Source organism: Ctenopharyngodon idella, chromosome 14 (genome assembly GCF_019924925.1).
Source record: "Ctenopharyngodon idella isolate HZGC_01 chromosome 14, HZGC01, whole genome shotgun sequence".
Lineage (NCBI taxonomy): Eukaryota > Metazoa > Chordata > Actinopteri > Cypriniformes > Xenocyprididae > Ctenopharyngodon > Ctenopharyngodon idella.
In genome coordinates this window covers 1961852-1980037 of record NC_067233.1, presented here as the reverse complement: position 1 = coordinate 1980037, position 18186 = coordinate 1961852, and the positions used below count along the sequence as shown (strand labels likewise).

Below are 18186 nucleotides of genomic sequence, written 5' to 3'. Positions count from 1 at the left end.
TAAGTCAACACCATTGCTGAGTATTTTCTCCTTAAAACTGCAATCACTGATGTTTGTGATGTCACAAACTACCTTGTAACCAATCACGTCAATGTGGGGGCGGGCTTTAGCATATCATTAACTATGATCGCTCTGAAGCAGGGGAGTCTCTAAAATCCCGGTAAATTTTTTCTGTTGATATATAAAAAAAAAATTGGGTAGATTTAGCAATATAGCGGATGTATGATGAATATTACGATGTTATGAAGAACTATATGCCTTTCTCCATTGACGTTCTGAGTTGTTTAAAGTGTTTGTAACATTAGCAACACATTATTTCACAGCAAAATCCCCAGAGTTAAATCAACTCTGCTCGGAGTACACGTGGTCCCTCTCTAAATGGTGTTAAAGTAACACTGAAGCAGAGTTAAAGTTAATAAGATAATTAAGCGATTAAGTGATGAATGAGCATTAGTGATGAACACCTGCTGTTAACAAGCAGAATCACCGAAGAAAAGGTAATCCGCCTCTGCTGAGATCTTGAGAGATATAATGTCTTTTATCTTCAGTTGATTTCATCTCAGACTGTGGCTGAAGTCAGTTGTAGTTCTTGTGTTTCTCTTTTCTTCAGTGATTATACTTGTTAACAGCAGGTGTTCATCACTAATGCTCAATCATCACTTAATTAATTGCTTAATTATCTCATTAACTTTAACATTAACTTTAATAGTGTTACTTTAACACTATTTAGAGACTACATAGACCATATGTAGTCCGAGCAGAGTTGATTTAACTCTGGTGATTTTGCTGTGTAGCTGTTTGATAACGTAGTCAAGCAAAGAGTAATCATATTAATTACCATTATGTGTCCGACGTTGTAAAAAAACAATACCATTGTGAAGCGTTTACCTCAGTATACCTCAGTGGATCTCTGAGCTGGTGTGAGCGAGTGGAGGCGGGGCTAATTTGCATATTCATGGCTCCACGTATACTAAATGAGGCAAGGGTGTTGTGTTACATTAAAGCTATTTTAAGGCATGAATATATATTTTTGACAGGAAAAAAAATATATATAATTTTGGTGATCAAAGATGAGTTTTAAGGGATAAAATTATTGACTACAGGGGGACTTTAAAATTAATACATAAATAAAACGTATGCTAGAACAGGTTTGCACATAATAGTAGTTCTTGTTGATCAACTTATGTCTCATAAATTTAAGAAAATTATTTGTCTCATTATTCTGTATTAAAATAACTTTGGTTGAAGGTCAACATATGAACACCAATTTATTTAACACCGACTTTAATAGTTGGATACGGTTGAAAAGTCAAGTCCTCGAAGGTGGGACAGGCCAAAATAGACATTTGACATATTCAAAACTAGTTCAGTTTAGTAGGTTAATATGTTAAATTACAATAACCAAACATATCTAATAGTTCTCATAACAAAAAACATGGGAGTTGTGCCTGTGATGCTATCATAAACAAAAATTAGGAAAAGTGCACTTTATTCAGAAAATGTGCTGTATATGAGGATTTAAGAAAAAAAAAAAAAACTTTGCATTCACAAAGAACAAATTCCAGCTGAATGTATGTTTTATATCTGCTGATGATAACTACAACAATTTATATGCAACTACTGAAATTTCCATTATATTTTAAGATTTTATTTACTTAAAGCCCCACTGTAGTTAATCATTTTATCCCTTAAAACTCATCTTTGATGACCAAAATGACATATTTAAACATTTTTTCATGTGAAAAAAAAAAATCTTCATGCCTTAAAATAGCTTGAATGTAACCTTGCTTCATTTAGTATACACAGATCTATGAATATGCTAATTAGCCCCACCTCCACTCACTCGCACAAGCTAAAGAGATCCACTCGGTCAACTTACTGAGGTAAACGCTGCACAGTGGTATCGCTTTTACAACATCCGACACATGACGGTAATCAATATGATTAGACTTTTGCTTGACAACATTAGCAAACAGCTGCTTATAGTGTGTTGCTAATGTTACACAAACAATATTCTGAAATGTTTTGAACAACTAGAACGTCGGTGGAGAAAGGCATATCATAACATCATAATATACATCATACACCTGCTATATTGCTAAATCTACCCGAATTTTTATATCACCAGAAAAAAAATATATATGAGACTCTCCTGCTTCAGAGCGATTATAGTTAATGATATGCGAAAGCCCGTCCACATGTTGACGTGATTGGTTACAAGGTAGTTTGTGACATCAGAAACACCAGCGATTTCAAATCGCGTTTTTTAAACTATCTTTAGATCACTGCAGTTTTAAAGAGAAAATACTCAGCAATGGTGTTGACATATGAATTTGCACATGGTTTGTCTTAAAGAGGTAGTTCACCCAAAAATGAAAATTATCCCATGATTTACTCACCCTCAAGCCGGAAGCTAGTTGTTTGAATTTATAAAGTTTTAAATATGGATATTTTTCTTACAAAAACGCACCAGAAGGCCTTTATTAGTCGTATGGATTACTTTTATGATAGATGGATGCATTATTTTTGACTTCAAAACGCGGCCCCCATTCACAACCATTATAAACCTTGGAGGACTAAGAATACTTTTAAATATATCTCCGATTGTGTTCGTCTGAAAGAAGATAGTCATATACACCTAGGATGGCTTGAAGGTGAGTAAATCATGGCATAATTTTCATTTTTGGGTGAACTATCCCTTTAAAAACACCACATAGACATATAAACAACATTAAAAACTTGATTTTCACCACAGGAGGACTTTAAATTACTTCTCCAAACAAATTAAAAAAATTCCCTGATACAGAATTCTATGTACATGGGATAGCCGTCAGATAATTTTTCTGAAGCCCTGTGCATGGATCAAACACCACATCCAGGTAATATACAGGTAAGTAATATACACATTCTCACCTACTTGTGTGTGTACACCATCTACAGCTCTATAAATATAGTCTATGTGTGAACTCAATTTGCAAACGAGGCATGCTTTTGTTTTTCCACACAGAAAATGTAGAGCTCCTGGCACAGTCCATTTCACCTTCATCGAGTTAAAAGGAGCGACTGGGAAATGAATTGAAAACAAACTCTATCACCCCCACTGAAATGATAAAGCTGCAATGAGTACGAGCCATAAATCTTTAATTTCACAGCCATACATATTCCCCTGCAATTACAGCTGCGCTACCCGCTGCCTCCGACAGAGGGTGCGCATGCGCGACATAAACTTTTCAGCTGTCCCCATCAACAGTAGGTATGTTGCTTGACATCACAATTTAATGTCTGGGGTCGTTTTAAAAAGGAAGATACTCGCACAAAAACATCGTCAGATGCCGTTCACAGATGTGCATCTCGCAAAACCCAGAAAGAAACGCATGATTCTGTGAGCGCGCATGGCACGTGCCGTCTTTCTCCTTGAGAGGGCAACGCTCACCTTGAACTAGATTTGCGAAAAAACACACTGAGTGTGAAGGTAGGTGCTTCTGTTTCTCAAAACTGCAGGTCTCAAAAACACAGTGTGAGACATGCGGAGCGCGTGCGGGTGCGCGTGCGAGTGCGCCAGTGCGCGTGTGTTTTGAATTCAAATGTAGCAGCGAAATGCAGAGCAGATACCGCAGCATGCCAATGAACTTCTGCAGCTTCACATCTAATCATCATGTGTGAGCAACAGCAAGTTAGACATTGCATTTTTAACATAATGCACACATAAAAACTGTTACATGCAACATACCATGTTTACTTCGGATACCATGTCTATGCTGGCTATGTCTATATTCATCCCTACCGCCACCGGAGCGCCTGATGGAGAGAAGGGAAAATGGTTAAAAAGGAACTGATTGATTGAAATTGCATGCATGCATGCATGCATGAACACACACTTATGACATTACATATGTGAAACACCACATATTATACATGCATATGAAACACCAACACCCCAAATTCACGTGGCAATGCGCATGAAATTGTTGATTTGTAACAAGCACTGGAGGTGAACGCACAAATGCAACTGCATGACTGACAAATGAGCAGTTATACGTGTCCTTCTATCAAGAACAGCTTGAGCATCTTCTCTGATGGACTCGTATGTATGCGCGTGCATCAAAGGAGATTTTAAAGCATGACATTTCATTTGCAGTCATGATGCAACAAAAGTTGCACTGCAAATTGAATTGATCCCCAAGTTAGAATCCCTCTCTGGAATAAGAAAAAAAAAATAGCATTAAATAAGCATGCGTTCATTTTTCTCATGCACGCCTGATCAGATACTAAGATGAATGAACAAGAGTAATTGGGCATGTTAGTGCGCGTGACAGAGCAAATGCAACAATTATACGAATTTTACTCATGCATTACCTCCGAAATCTGGCCTCAGCCGAATGTCGTATCCTTTCATGAGTCTGTCCACGGTGTCTTTGACCACTGGCATATTGCTCGGGTCTCTGCTACTGCAATAATATCACGAGATGTTCGTAAATTCCTCTTACATCCCCAAAACCACAATATTCTCTTTTCGAAAAAGGCACAAAATGCAACCATACCTCTGCCCGCACGCCACAGCCACGATCAGCGGACATAACAAGATGATATGTGGGGTTTTTCCGATACTCTCCATTGCAACAGTTTTGATGGGGTTTTGGATGTGATGATGAAGACAGCGCACATCCAACTTACTGAAGCCAGTGCAGCGAAGGCAATGAGCTGCGCATGCGCACACGCCAGCTCCAGATCAAAGAGCAGCTCCTGATGATGCTGGATGAGCTGTTTCCATTGCGGGGGAAAAATTAAAGGGACGCCTGAATAAACCAAGTCAAGAAAAGAAGACATCAGGTGATCTTCATGCAGCATTTTAGTCGTGTGTGTGAATCTGGAAGTTGACAGGTTAGTGCGGCGTCCTGAAGGTTACGTGAAGGGGTTTCAGTCATAGCGAACTTCGTCATTACCTCTCGAAATAAAGAGCCCTGAGAGTTACTTCGCGATTTATTTATTGTGAGAGAAACGGAGAATGACATATTACAGTTAAAGACCAAATGAAATCGGTGTATTTCCAATTCAAACAGGAGTCTTTAGTTTAAGTCACAAACGTGAATAACCGCTTGCGACCGTTAGTCAGAAACAGGTGGTGTTATGGGGGAGGGACGTTCTTACTCTAGAGAGCATTTGATTGGACAAAAGGTTGGAAACGCCCCCGAGTGCAGGACGAATGATCGATCATTTAAGATCAGTTAAAATATTGTTTTGTCAAGTTTCAGGAGTTCACTACTTTGACTAATATATAGTTAGATGACCTCAAAACTACACTGAAAAAAAAAAATTAACTCTGAAATTGCTGGTAAATTTTTACACTCTAAAAAATGCTGGGTTAAAAACAAACCAAGTTGGGTTGAAAATGGACAAACCCAGCGATTGGGTTAAATGTTTGACCAACCATTAGGTAGTTTTATTTAACTCAAAAAATTATTATTATTTGTTTAACAATTACTGTATTGCTTAAAATGAACCCAAAGTATGTTGGAAATTAACATTTATTAATATGTTTAATGAATAAACAAACATTTATTAAATTGCTTATTAATAAATGTTCGCCTTTTGATTGTTATTGTTGCCTCTAGTAATTATGTCTGATTTTTATTTTCCAACATATTTGGGTTCATTTTAAACAATAGTTGGGTTAAATAAAACTGCCCAGCATGTTGGCAAACATTTAACCCAACTGCTGGGTTAAAAACAACCCAAGTTGGGTTTAAAAATGGACAAACCCAGAGACCCAGCAGTTGGGTTAAATGTTTGCCAACATGCTGGGTAGTTTTATTTAACCCAACTATTGTTTAAAAATTACTGTATTGCTCGCTTAAAAATAACCCCAAATAGGTTGGAAATGAACATTTATTAATAAGTTTAATGAATAATAATTAAACGATAAACATTTATGAAATTGCTTATTAATAAATGTCCACCTGTTCCAATTTTGGGTTTATTTTAAGCCAGCCATCTAGTAAATTTTAAACAATAGTTGAGTTAAATAAAACTCCCCCCAAACATTTAACCCAATCACTGGGTTAAAACAACCCAATGACAGGGTTTGTCAATATTTAACCCAACTTGGGTTGTTTTTAACCCAGTACACTCTAAAAAATGTTGGGTTGTTTCAACCCAAATTTGGGTCAAATATGGACAAACCCAACCATTGGGTTAAAAAATTAATTTAAAAATGTAAACGAACGGTTGGGTTTGTCCAATAATAATAATTAAACAACAAACATTTATTAAATTGCTTATTAATAAATGTTCACCTTTTGATTATTATTGTTGACTCTAGTAATTATGTGTCTGATTTTTAATTTCCAACATATTTTGGTTCATTTTAAGCCAGACATATAATAATTTTTAAACAATAGTTGGGTTAAATAAAACCTAACCCAAACATTTAACCCAACTGCTGGGTTAAAACAACCCAATCGCTGAGTTTGTCCATTTTCAACCCAACTTTTGTTTTTAACCCAGCATTTTTTTGAGTATACAATTAATTACAAAGAAACAGCAAGTAACACATTGAATTAAAAGAGTGAAATAATATTTGCAAAAACAATCATCTTTATTTAGAACTTCGAAAAACCATATTTTACAGTGTTACAGACATGATTTAAAATGTGCCATTACATGATTCTCTTTTGATGTTTAGCATGAGTTCAGACAAACAAACATATATAAAGAAAAAATATCCTAATTACATTAGGCAAAATGCTAATGCCTATACACACAATGCAAAGTATAATTCAGTAAATGAATGTACTTAAGATGTACATTAGCACCTGCATGTTTATTCTTCAGTGCCGCATTGTCTCCTCCAAATGGGTTTTAAAAGCCATTTATGATGTTAAGCATAATTATATTATGAGTTGTCTGAATCATCATGCATTCCTGGACATGTGCATGTTCTCCCAACAGAGAGAGCCGCGAACTAGAGAAACATCAGAGAACATTAAATAAACCGCGAGCCGAGAATACATATTAAACATTCACCCCCCACGCTGAGATCTACTTCATCCCTCTATCACAGCGCCACCGCGTCAGGAGAAGCTGCTGCAAACGCATGCGTGTGAATGGTGTTGGTAAAAGTTCAGTTCTGAGGATACACTTTTTCTCCTTTATTTTCAAGGCGAAATCTTTGAAGCTGTCAGTATAAACCCACTGCTTTTGATCTCGTGCAGTGCGAGCCGCGTCTCTGTAGAGGGCAGGCCACTGAAAGCATTGGTTCAATGTTGCATCACCAGTTAGAGCTGCAGATTATGTCATCAATGCTACACACACACACACACATGCAGAAGAGCAGAACTAGAGAAGAACTAGAGCAGAACCAGAGGAGGGTTAGTATAACGACGTGGCCCTCGGCTGTGAATATAAAGCCAAGTGGAGTGGAAAGTATATATATATGTAGGTGATAAAATTCGAAAGGAACAGGATCAAATGCTTGTCAAACAGTGTCAGACAGACTCGTGCTCCATCAGGGATGAAGTTTCTAGATGACGAAAGTGAGAGACAGAGGTCCAGCCGAGTAGACAATGCTGAATATGTCTTGCGCTTCTCAGGAGAAACTCACTCGATCTTCCTGAGGAGATAAAAGACAAATACAAGATCAGCAGAGATGAAAACGTGACATACAAGCGTTCACACGCGCCTGACGTCAGTGATTAATGTTTGATGAAAATCATTTTTTTCTGAGCCGTTTTAAGTCGTACATTATTGCATCTTATAAGGCCTCAAATGACTGCCTTCAGCTCCCCTCAGGAAACTAATAATGAAACTTTAGCTTTGAGTTTGATAAGTGACTATTTTGAGAGGATGTGTTGATTTTCTTGATTCGGTAAATCTCGTGCCTTCGGCATCGAGGGAAGTTTGGGATTAAATGTGACGTTCATGATCCCTTTGAACAAATCAGATGATTCAAGCATTCTTCGGAGGAGAAAAAAAATGTGGCAGGGGATCTTTTTTTTTTTTTAAGAGTTGGCCCGAAGTGATAAATCTTGGATGGGGCTCTAACCTCAACAACCGCAGGAACAGAGTCACCCAGAAGGAACATCATCTCTCCTGTTTTCACCTGCTCAAGTCCTGCGGCTGTTTTAGCTTCAGAAATTATTCATGTATTTACAGTTTCGATAAAAGATCCAGTGGAAAACTGTGTGCCATCATGATGTTTCCTGAAAAACACATCTACAGCATTCTGTGTCGCTGGGATGAGAAGATAAGCTACGGGGCAGGAATAAATATGAAAACCACACAATTCCCAATTCAGGAAAAATAAATACCATCCCTGTATATTTTGCATTATGACCTGTAACCAAAAATGGAGTGCTTTATTACAATGGAGTGCTTTATTATTTTGTCTCACATGTTTGTCCTACAATTTTCTGAAAAGAAAGTTAGACAAGTTAGTCTTTTTCTCATGAAAAACATCTGTGAAGCAAACGTTTCCATTTGCTATTAAAGGATTAGTTCACTTCAGAATTAAAATTTCCTGATAATTTACTCACCCCCTTGTCATCCAAGATGTTTATGTCTTTCTTTCTTCAGTTGAAAAGAAATTAAGGAAAACATTCCAGGATTTTTCTCCATATAGTGGACTTCACTGGGGTTCAACGGGTTGAAGGTCCAAATGTCAGTTTCAGTGCAGCTTCAAAGAGCTCTACATGATCCCAGATGAGGAATAAGAGTCTTATCTAGAGAAACCATCGGACATTTTCTAAAAAAAAAAAATATATATATATATATATATATATACTTTTTAACCACAAATGCTCATCTTGCACTGCTCTGTGATGCTCCACGCATTACGTAATCATGTTGGAAAGGTCACGCGTGACGACGGCGTAAGTTTACCAAAAAAGGTAAAACAACGATGTCGGATGATTTAGAAGTTGGAGGAGAAAATGAGTTTTTCATCCTTCCGCAGTACTTCCGCCTACGTCATTATGTAATGCGTGATTTCCAACGTGATTATGTAATGCGTGGAGCATCACAGAGCAGTGCAAGACGAGCATTTGTGGTTAAAAAGTATATAAATTTATTTTTTGTAGAAAATGTCCGATGGTTTCTCTAGATAAGACTCTTATTCCTCGTCTGGGATCATGTAGAGCTCTTTGAAGCTGCACTGAAACTGACATTTGGACCTTCAACCCGTTGAACCCCAGTGTAGTCCACTATATGGAGAAAAATCCTGGAATGTTTTCCTTAATTTCTTTTCGACTGAAAAAAGAAAGACATGAACATCTTGGATGACATGGGGATGATTAAATTATCAGGGAATTTTAATTCTGAAGTGAACTAATCCTTTAATGTATGCTGTGCTCACATCATGACAACCCGGATATTCTATCTTGCATTATTAAGATTTTAACAATAGTAAATTATATAAATTAGTAAACACAAGACAAATACTGCTATTGACATTTTGAGTGTTTCTGCATGACGTTGCGGTGAAGTCGGAGATCTCCGAGAATTTTGTAATATTTTTCTAAGTTCTATGATAACGATTTTTCAGAAATATTGTAAATACAGTAATTCCGACATTGTGTGAATGCTCCTTTAATCTCATTTCAGATTAAGTGATTGGTGATTTCCCCCTTTATAACCAAGGGAAAGAACACATAAATGAACAGAAAATACTAAAAACTATAGTGGGCTGTCCGGGACGTTATAAGAGCACAGACCTGGGCTTTTCCAAGGTGTCCTTGCTGAGGTAGATGTACCAGTAGACGAGGTTGAAGATCCCAAAGGCCAGAGGGAAAAGGATGCGGGCATACGTGTCTATGGCGCTGGTGCCTGCCAGCATCATGTTGGGTGGGACAGCTGAGCCCTGAAGGAAGATGGGAATGCGAGTCCTGGGCGGTTCAAACACTGAGTCTGCTCGTCTTCTCCGACCATAGCCATCAGACGGAGGCTACGATGAAAAGAAAGAATAGATCAAGAAACTGAAAGAGACAAATCAAGCTGATATAAGAGAAACATACCAGCATTTAGGGTACTGATTAAAAAAAAAAAATCTCTTAATTAAAGTGTGATATACAGATGTCAAAAACAATCAATTAGTATGTATGTATGTGTATATATATCAGATATATACTCAGAAAATTGGCATAATTCAATAAAATAAAAAATAAATAAAATAATTCAATGAAGGCTGAAATTAGGGGTAGTGTGAAGAAAAAAAAACAATTCCAATTTTAAAGGTAAAAGACTAAAAATACTACAGTAAAAACCTATTAATTGATTAAAGGGGTCATGAATTCAGAAATCAACTTTTCCTTGAGCTTTTGATATATAAGAGATCATCGTACTATAAGAATATCATGTAAGTTTCAGAACTGAAAACTTCCTTGTTAGTCCAATAAAAGCTTTTATTGACACCAGATAGGTGAAACTCCGCCTCCGCAGAAGAAATCAACGCCTACTTCATCATTGCAGCGTTAGCCCCGCCCACTGGTGTGTTAGTGAGATGAGGAGGAGAGAAGAGCGATACAGGACTAAAATAACATTACTTGTCAAAGGATCCTAAAGCAGGAATATGGTTATTTATTTTCAACAATGTGAATGTCTCAGTTGAGCTTTATTTATTTGTATTCGGTACATTTCACTGTGGATTCTTTGGTAAATCAATCGCATTTCAGTGCAAACAGACTTTTACGATATGGACTCGACAGTAATGCAACAACATGTCAGTAACTGTGTTCATTCTGATGTCTGATCTGATATTAATGATTCATGTACAGTCAGATGATCTTTGTCTGTGTGTCAGTAAATCAAACCAGTGACTAAACGCTCAACTTCATGTTGTTTCTCTTAGTAGGATGAAAATAATCTGTTATTTAAACTGTAATTAAAATATATATAGAAAGCGATCAAAGAACGCTCCCTTTACAATCGCTGGAGCTGTCAATCAAACAGAGCGAGTTTATCAGTGACTGAGTTCTGGACTCAAACCAAAACTTCCGTTTTATTCAACGAATCTCTTAGTTACATCACGTTTGCACTATTAGTTATGATGAAAGCATTCGTTAGTGTGCAGAAATTGAGTTACAATGACAAGATCACTGCTTTCATGAGCTCAACAACATGTCTGTGATCGACTACAATGTTCATCACTGCAACCTTTCATGCCACGATCTAGTTAACCTTGAGAGCTGTAATAGTAAAAATGTGCTAAAAGTTTTAGTGAGAGTAATACTTAGTTATTTCATATGCAAAGATGTCAGCCAATCACAGCAGTGGGCGTTTACACTGAAGTCTCACAGCAGACACGCCCCTTAAAGCAGAGCGTTCAAATCAGAGAGCTAAAATCAGGGTAGGAAAAATGCCTTTTATTTCTAAATTATGACAATTGTTGATGTAAAAAGCATACTAACATTATAAGTGCACCCCAGGAAACATTATAACACGATAAAACAACGCAGTTCATGACCCCTTTAACAGTCCTCGTCTCTAAGCCAGAGAGAGAACTGGAGCAAATGGATCCACAGCACAGGTGAAAGATTATAAGAGTCATGGCTCGTGGTTTTAATACGAGGGCTATTTTTAAAACACCAACCATGAGCTCCCCGTGTGAGAGCAGTCCCGGGAGACGCTACACGCCTGTTGAATTACCATATCTAACTCAGCAAAACAGATAAGAACTACAATTCACACATGGCTGCGAGAGCTGCACAGAGCAGGTGAATGACTCCTCACGGACGACTGAACACCTGATCAAAGTCGCTTCTTAACACAGCTGTGGACACGTTAAGGTTAAGCCATGTGCTGTGATTAGTTATGCGTGCTAAATATGTCTTTAGAGGTATTTAACCACCCCTGTGGGAGGCGTATGTATGCAGCTGCAGTGACACTCGTTTAGCATCACAATAACAGTGACACAGTTCAGTGGTTTGTGAAGAGCAGCGCTTGTGTTGTGCATATCGGAGCTCCGACCAGAGTACAGTGTTAATTACGCGAGGCTCATAGCAGATAGTTACTGTCTCCGGCTCGTCGTCGCTGCCCTGGGCTACAGACTCCAGAATGGAGCCCTTGGAGAGCCTGCGTTTTTCCCTGTTGGCCTCGAGCGTGGCAAAGTAGTTGACCGCGGCAAACTCAACGAGGGCCGACGCCACGAAGGCAAAGCAGACGGCGATGAACCAGTCCATGGCAGTGGCGTAGGAGACTTTGGGCAGTGAGGAGCGGGCACTGATGCTTAGAGTCGTCATGGTGAGCACAGTGGTGATTCCTGAAGGTCAGAAGGGACTATGTGAACATGAAGTACATGCAAATATGAGAAATAAAGCATGAGACGTTGAGAGCATGAAACAAACTAAAAAAAGTGAATTGTTAAGACCACTAGTAGTTGCCACTTTTTAGTGGCGTTGGTTCCTGAGGTATTTTTCCCATTCATTTCTCACATAGGGATTTTAAGTCTTTGTTAAAGTGTTATAAGCCATGAACCATTTCAACCGGCTACGAGGTGAATTACATTACAAAATTAGATTTGAAGCAAAAAAGTATTTGAAAATCGGACAAAAAGATAAAGGTACTAGACGATATATCGGCCACCATATCAGTATCGGCCGATATATGTTAATTTTTAATGTTATCGGTCCAATAAGAAAATTTGGCCAATATTAAAACCGATAAATAATGGATTATTTCCTTCAGCTGAGACACTTCAGATGTGCACTGTTCACCATGATGGTTTTGAATTGCTTGAAATATGATTGAAATCACTTCAAAAAGGAAAATATAGTTAAATGCAATGTACAGCGCAAGTTTGTCATATAAGCTACATAAAATTATAATAAGAACATTATAATTGTGTGCTTGGGACATGTGAAACTTTTGTTTTTGTAATCAGGCTCTCAAAAATTACATAAAAATTTGGATCTAGATTTATCGGCCAATTTATCGGTTATCGGCTTTCAAATATAAAGAATTATCGGTTATCGGTATCGGCCAAAATTTTCATATTGGTGCATCCCTACTATGTACTTAACTGCTTTAGTGAGTATAAGAACTTTAATCCCATGAAGCATTGCGAATGACTATCTAATTAAAAACAATGGAAGAAATATAAATGCAACATTTGGCAGTACGGTCAAATAAAGAGTCAAGAAACAGACGTAAAAAACTGAGGCTGATATTACTTCCAGTTCATTCATCATTCTGAAAATGAAAGGTCAAGTCAAGCGCATTGCATTATGCTGTTTTGCAGTGTACTCTGTTATAGAGTACATTTTGTAATTCATCATTCTGTTTTCATCATTGATAATAATCATAAATGTTTCTTGAGCAGCAAATCATCATATCAGAATGATTTCTGAAGGATCATGTGACACTGAAGACTGGAGTAATGATGCTGAAAATTCAGCTTTGATCACAGGAATAAATTACATTTGACAATATAATCACACAGAAAACAGTTCTGTTTTATTGTAATACCATTTCAAAATATTATTGTTTTTTTTACTGTATTTCTTGATCAAATAGATGCAGCCTTGCTGAGCATAACATACTTGATGTTCAATGTCATTTTAATACTCAAAGATATATATGACCATTTGACACTCATACCAGCCACTGTTCGAGCCGGAACAGACTCCTTGTTGATCCAGAACGCGACTTGTGACAGCACAACCACCATAATCAAAGGGATGTACGTTTGGATAAGATGGTAGCCAAGCTTTCTCTGAAGATAGAAATGGACAACCTGGACAGAATACAGACCTAGACGGTGCCAAGAGGACATCGAAGAAGACAAATTATGCAAATCCAGCAGCCTGCACACATCCGTATGATGCTCTGTTCAGGGCCGTTTGGCCAAACTGGTTTCCAAAACATTTACTTGACTCTTAATTTCTGTCCTTAATTACAAGAAAAGGCAAAGTCAGAAGGTAAGAGATAAACTTCCTTTCTTTTAGGTGCCTGATCCATTTCCACAGATTTGATGGGTACCCAAGCAGGTGGTCCCTGCCTTTTTGCTTGCCTATAAATTTCTCATTACTGAGACCCTGGTCATTTTTGGTACACGATCAGAGCCTAGAACAGGCTTATAGCAACGCAGCTATTTTTAAAGACAGACATCATGAATTAGGCCTGATCAGCTAAGCATCTTAGATTGCCTGTCAGAGGGAAAGCTGCCCGGGGATCAGCCTGACTTGTAGCTCTTAACACACACAATTAGATAAGTCATTCACTGTAGTACCAGTACAAGACATTTGACGTGCTACATCTGTAATATTCTGATAAAACCAAGCAATAACTAAAAACATACCTGTACTGAATTTATATGTTTCACTGAACAAGGTCTGGCCCACAAGATCGTACTGAAGTAAGCTTGACGATTCTGGAGGAAAATCTACAGATGCCTGAAGACCCTTCCTCCATGTGTAGACAATTTCACGATTAGTGTAACCATCTGAAGGTATAAGAGAAAGCAGTTGAAAAATGGTGGGTGGGTGGATGGATGGATGTTTGGCTGCAGATGGATGGGTGGCTGTGGATGGATGGATGGATTAATGGATGGATGGCAATGGATGTTTGGCTGTGGATGGATGGATGGATGGATGGATGGATGTGCATTGATGGATGGATGGATGGATGGCAATGGATGTTTGGCTGTGGATGGATGGATGGATGTGCATTAATGGATGGATGGATGGATGGATGGCAATGGATGTTTGGCTGTGGATGGATGGATGGATGTGCATTAATGGATGGATGGATGGATGTGCATTGATGGATGGATGGATGGATTAATGGATGGATGGCAATGGATGTTTGGCTGTGGATGGATGGATGGATGGATGTGCATTGATGGATGGATGGATGGATGTGCATTGATGGATGGATGTATGGATGGATGGATTAATGGATGGATGGCAATAGATGTTTGGCTGTGGATGGATGGATGATGGATGTGCATTGATGGATGGATGGATGGATGGATGTGCATTGATGGATGGATGGATTAATGGATGGATGGCAATGGATGGTTGGACAGATTAATGGATGGATGACTGTGGATGGCTGGATGAATGGCTAGATGGATGGATGCATGGACGGATGGATGGATGGCTATGGATGGATGGATGGCTGTAGATGAATGGCTATGGATGGATGGATGGATGCATGCATGGATGGCTGTGGATAGATGGATGGATGAATGGATGGCTGTGGATAGATGGATGGATGAATGGATGGCTGGCTGTGGATGGATGGATGGATGCATAGATGGATGTGGATGGATGATGGATGGATGGATGGCTGTGGTTGGTTGGTTGGATGGATGGATGGATGTGGATGGATGGATGGATGGATGGCTGTGGTTGGATGGATGGATGTGGATGGATGCATGGATGTGGATGGATGCATGGATGGATGGATGCATGGATGGATGTGGATAGATGGAAGGATGTTTGGCTGTGGTTGATTGGATGGATGGATGGATGGCTGTGGATGGATGGATGATTAGATGGATGGATGGATGGATGGATGGACAGACAGACAGATCGATCTTACAGCTTCCAAACAGGAGAGGACATGTGTGCCCATCCATAGGAAAGTCCATCAACACCATTGGACATTCTGCACTTACAGTTAACCTAAAATATAGAGAAAATATATGTTTATTAGGTGACCCAAATTATATCAGATCTTAAGATTATATAAGATCTATATTGTTAAAATGGAAACTCTAGCCAGTTTTTCAAGTTTCCTATCAAGTGTTATTCAGAACTCAACTGATCATTTTACCTCATAGTGTAAAAGACCGTTCCATTTTGCATGATCCGGAACAGCTTGTTAGGAGTCGTCGTGTTGTGTGCACGTGATTTCCTTGCATTGCGAAAAAACGTGTCAGGTGTCCAGATCTTGTCCACCATGCGGTTGTTCAAAGGCAATATTTCAATGGGCCCCTGAAAGGCCAACCTCTCATCAACCCACATTTGGCGGAAAAACATATCCATAGTGTACTCCTGAGAGAGAGAAAACAATTTCTGTGAATCATGTTCTGTTTTTAGTTACAACCAATATGAATTCATATTGTTGGAGAGGCTTGACATACTGATATTAGTATGAACCGAGAGAGACTAAGAAGTTCAGCTTATCTACTTTAGCCACAGGACCCGAAGCATTATAACTAAGATTTGCCAGTGATGTTGAATTTGTACATAAATAAAACAATAAAATAAAGTACTTTCTTACCATATTAACATCAGATACTGGTCCAAAACTTGTTACAAATATGTCCGTTTTGACCTCAGTTACAGAGACTGTGAAGTTAATACATGCAAAAATGTGACTCAGTCATAATGTTATAGCAAAGTTATTTGAAATGTATTAGTAGGGTCAAAGACGAGAAAGGGTTTTCAAGCATTAAAACAATAAGTGTAATACAGCTTTGAATTGTTGTTGTTTTTCAGTACATCAGAATGGGTCCTGTTTAATTTGTTTGTTTCTAAGCAAAAATTTAATTTTTTTCCATGATTTACAGAATACACCCACTAAAATGTCATTCAGTGTAACAATCTTGTCATGGATATTTACAACAAAAATCTATTTACTCATTTAAAATGTAATAAATTTAGTATGCTCACTTATTCTTAATATATTTTAATATGTACAGGTCAGAAGTATGTTGTTTCAATTTTTTACATAAATAAAAGTGTTACACTGAATGACAATGGCCTATTTCACCCACATTTTGACATTTTATTCTCCCAAAACTTATTTGAAACATTAAAAGTAGACGTTTTACTTGCATTTAATGTGCTTTCTATGTATATAAAATCCCTTTTTGTACATTTTTATTGATGCCGACATCTAAATGTCTTTGACCCAGTATAGAAAATCTTAATATTACATTATTTCAATGCCGTGAGGCCTATGCTTACCTCCAGATCCTGGCCGCAGTCGATTGTCATAGCCCTCGAGAAGTCCGTCTAGAATCCGTGTTATATTTTCAGAATTTATCTTTTGCTTTCCTATTACATTTGCAACACTAAGTGGAAAGAAAGTCCTTTCAGTGAATTTATACCTAAATAAACCATTAAACTCATTTAAAGTACACATTGCTTAGTCCATTAACTCACCTTGTGAGGCATAACAATGCCAAAAGAAAAGCCATTTCTGTGGCAAAAATAAATAAATTCACCTGTCAATGTTTAAAAGTCATAATCTACTTTATAAGATGCAAGAATGCCTTACAAATAAACTGAAGCACTGTCTTGTATGTATGACTGGCAGTAAATGGAGGGCTGGATGTGAAGCTTTGAGGATAATCAAATTAAGGGATCAGGAAAATCCTCTTGCTTTTTTAGCAACAGGTTAAAGAGTAGTTCAACTAGCAAACTAGACAACGACTAGCAAAATTCTTGCTCCGTTTTGTGAAGCTCAAACTTCTTTTGAGCTTTACAAAACGTACTGCAGTTGCCCTGAAAGTCTGTTCACTCGGCGGCCATTTTGCAACGCCTCCGGTCAGCTATTTCGGGCATCCAAGACCAAGTTCTATCTATTTGAATGGGGGAATCCTGAAATCTCAAAAACAGCTTGGCGAACTCGCAATTAAATACCATATTTTAAATCAGCAAATAAGTATGACATGAACTGACCCATAAATGTTGTTTCTTATAATCAAATAGCGTTAAAAAGCTTATTTTTCAGGCTAGACAAGCCAATGTGCATGCGCAGTCCTAAGCGCGAGTTTCTAACGGCAGCTGCAGTGACGCAATGACTTTATCAATCAGCGATTGGCTCTTTTACTTAGTAGGCGGGACGTATTCCGCCATATTGCGCGTTGCAGTTTCTCCCATTCATAACTAATAGGACCGTCTTTATATATCTAGTCTATTTTGCTTTCCCTAACCACTATTTAAATAGATTTATTGCCAGAGCAATATAAAGTGTTATAAATGCACGTAAACAATAAAGTAATTTCAACTCAGCCGATGTATTTTAACACATACACAAAAAAAGACATTATTTTGCGAGAAAGACCAACTGTCTGAGACAAAGCTGTACTCTTGTTTACCTCCTCTCCGATACACTAGATGTCGCACTTGATCCGTGCTGCCACAGCGTTCCGCTGCAGAAGAAGACACTGAGAGATATTGCCAGAATGTATGAGAAATATATCCAGCTTCTGCACTGTAGCAATAGCTGTCATTGCAACTG

General features: G+C 38.0%; 2 protein-coding genes across 6 annotated transcripts in view; both read right to left on the bottom strand.

Annotated features, from left to right (window-relative positions):
• The window catches only part of gabrb2a (gamma-aminobutyric acid type A receptor subunit beta2a), a 53202-nt gene extending 48095 nt beyond the window's left edge, over positions 1 to 5107 (bottom strand). The window contains 3 exon segments of the mRNA XM_051859765.1: positions 3731 to 3798; positions 4357 to 4448; positions 4542 to 5107. Coding sequence (XP_051715725.1) covers positions 3731 to 3798; positions 4357 to 4448; positions 4542 to 4615 — 234 coding nt within the window. The 5' untranslated portion in view covers positions 4616 to 5107.
• A 1114-nt stretch (positions 5108 to 6221) lies between these two features.
• On the bottom strand, positions 6222 to 18183 carry gabra6a (gamma-aminobutyric acid type A receptor subunit alpha6a). Of its 5 annotated transcripts, none has more exons than XM_051859768.1 (11): positions 17625 to 17919; positions 17106 to 17142; positions 16908 to 17014; positions 16219 to 16286; positions 15769 to 15989; positions 15535 to 15617; positions 14288 to 14431; positions 13588 to 13740; positions 11979 to 12250; positions 9708 to 9937; positions 6222 to 7609 (listed from the first exon to the last, which is right to left on the bottom strand). In XM_051859768.1, exons 1-11 carry the CDS (start codon positions 17626 to 17628, stop codon positions 7597 to 7599), a joined length of 1332 nt encoding a protein of 443 aa, XP_051715728.1. In that variant the 5' UTR covers positions 17629 to 17919; the 3' UTR covers positions 6222 to 7596. The 5 variants fall into 5 exon arrangements, with proteins under 5 accessions (XP_051715728.1, XP_051715726.1, XP_051715727.1 ...); XM_051859769.1 differs by having other exon boundaries at positions 6224 to 7609; positions 12003 to 12250; XM_051859770.1 differs by lacking the exons at positions 17106 to 17142; positions 17625 to 17919 and adding an exon at positions 18044 to 18183 and having other exon boundaries at positions 6224 to 7609.
• Between the last annotated feature and the right edge of the window lie 3 nt (positions 18184 to 18186).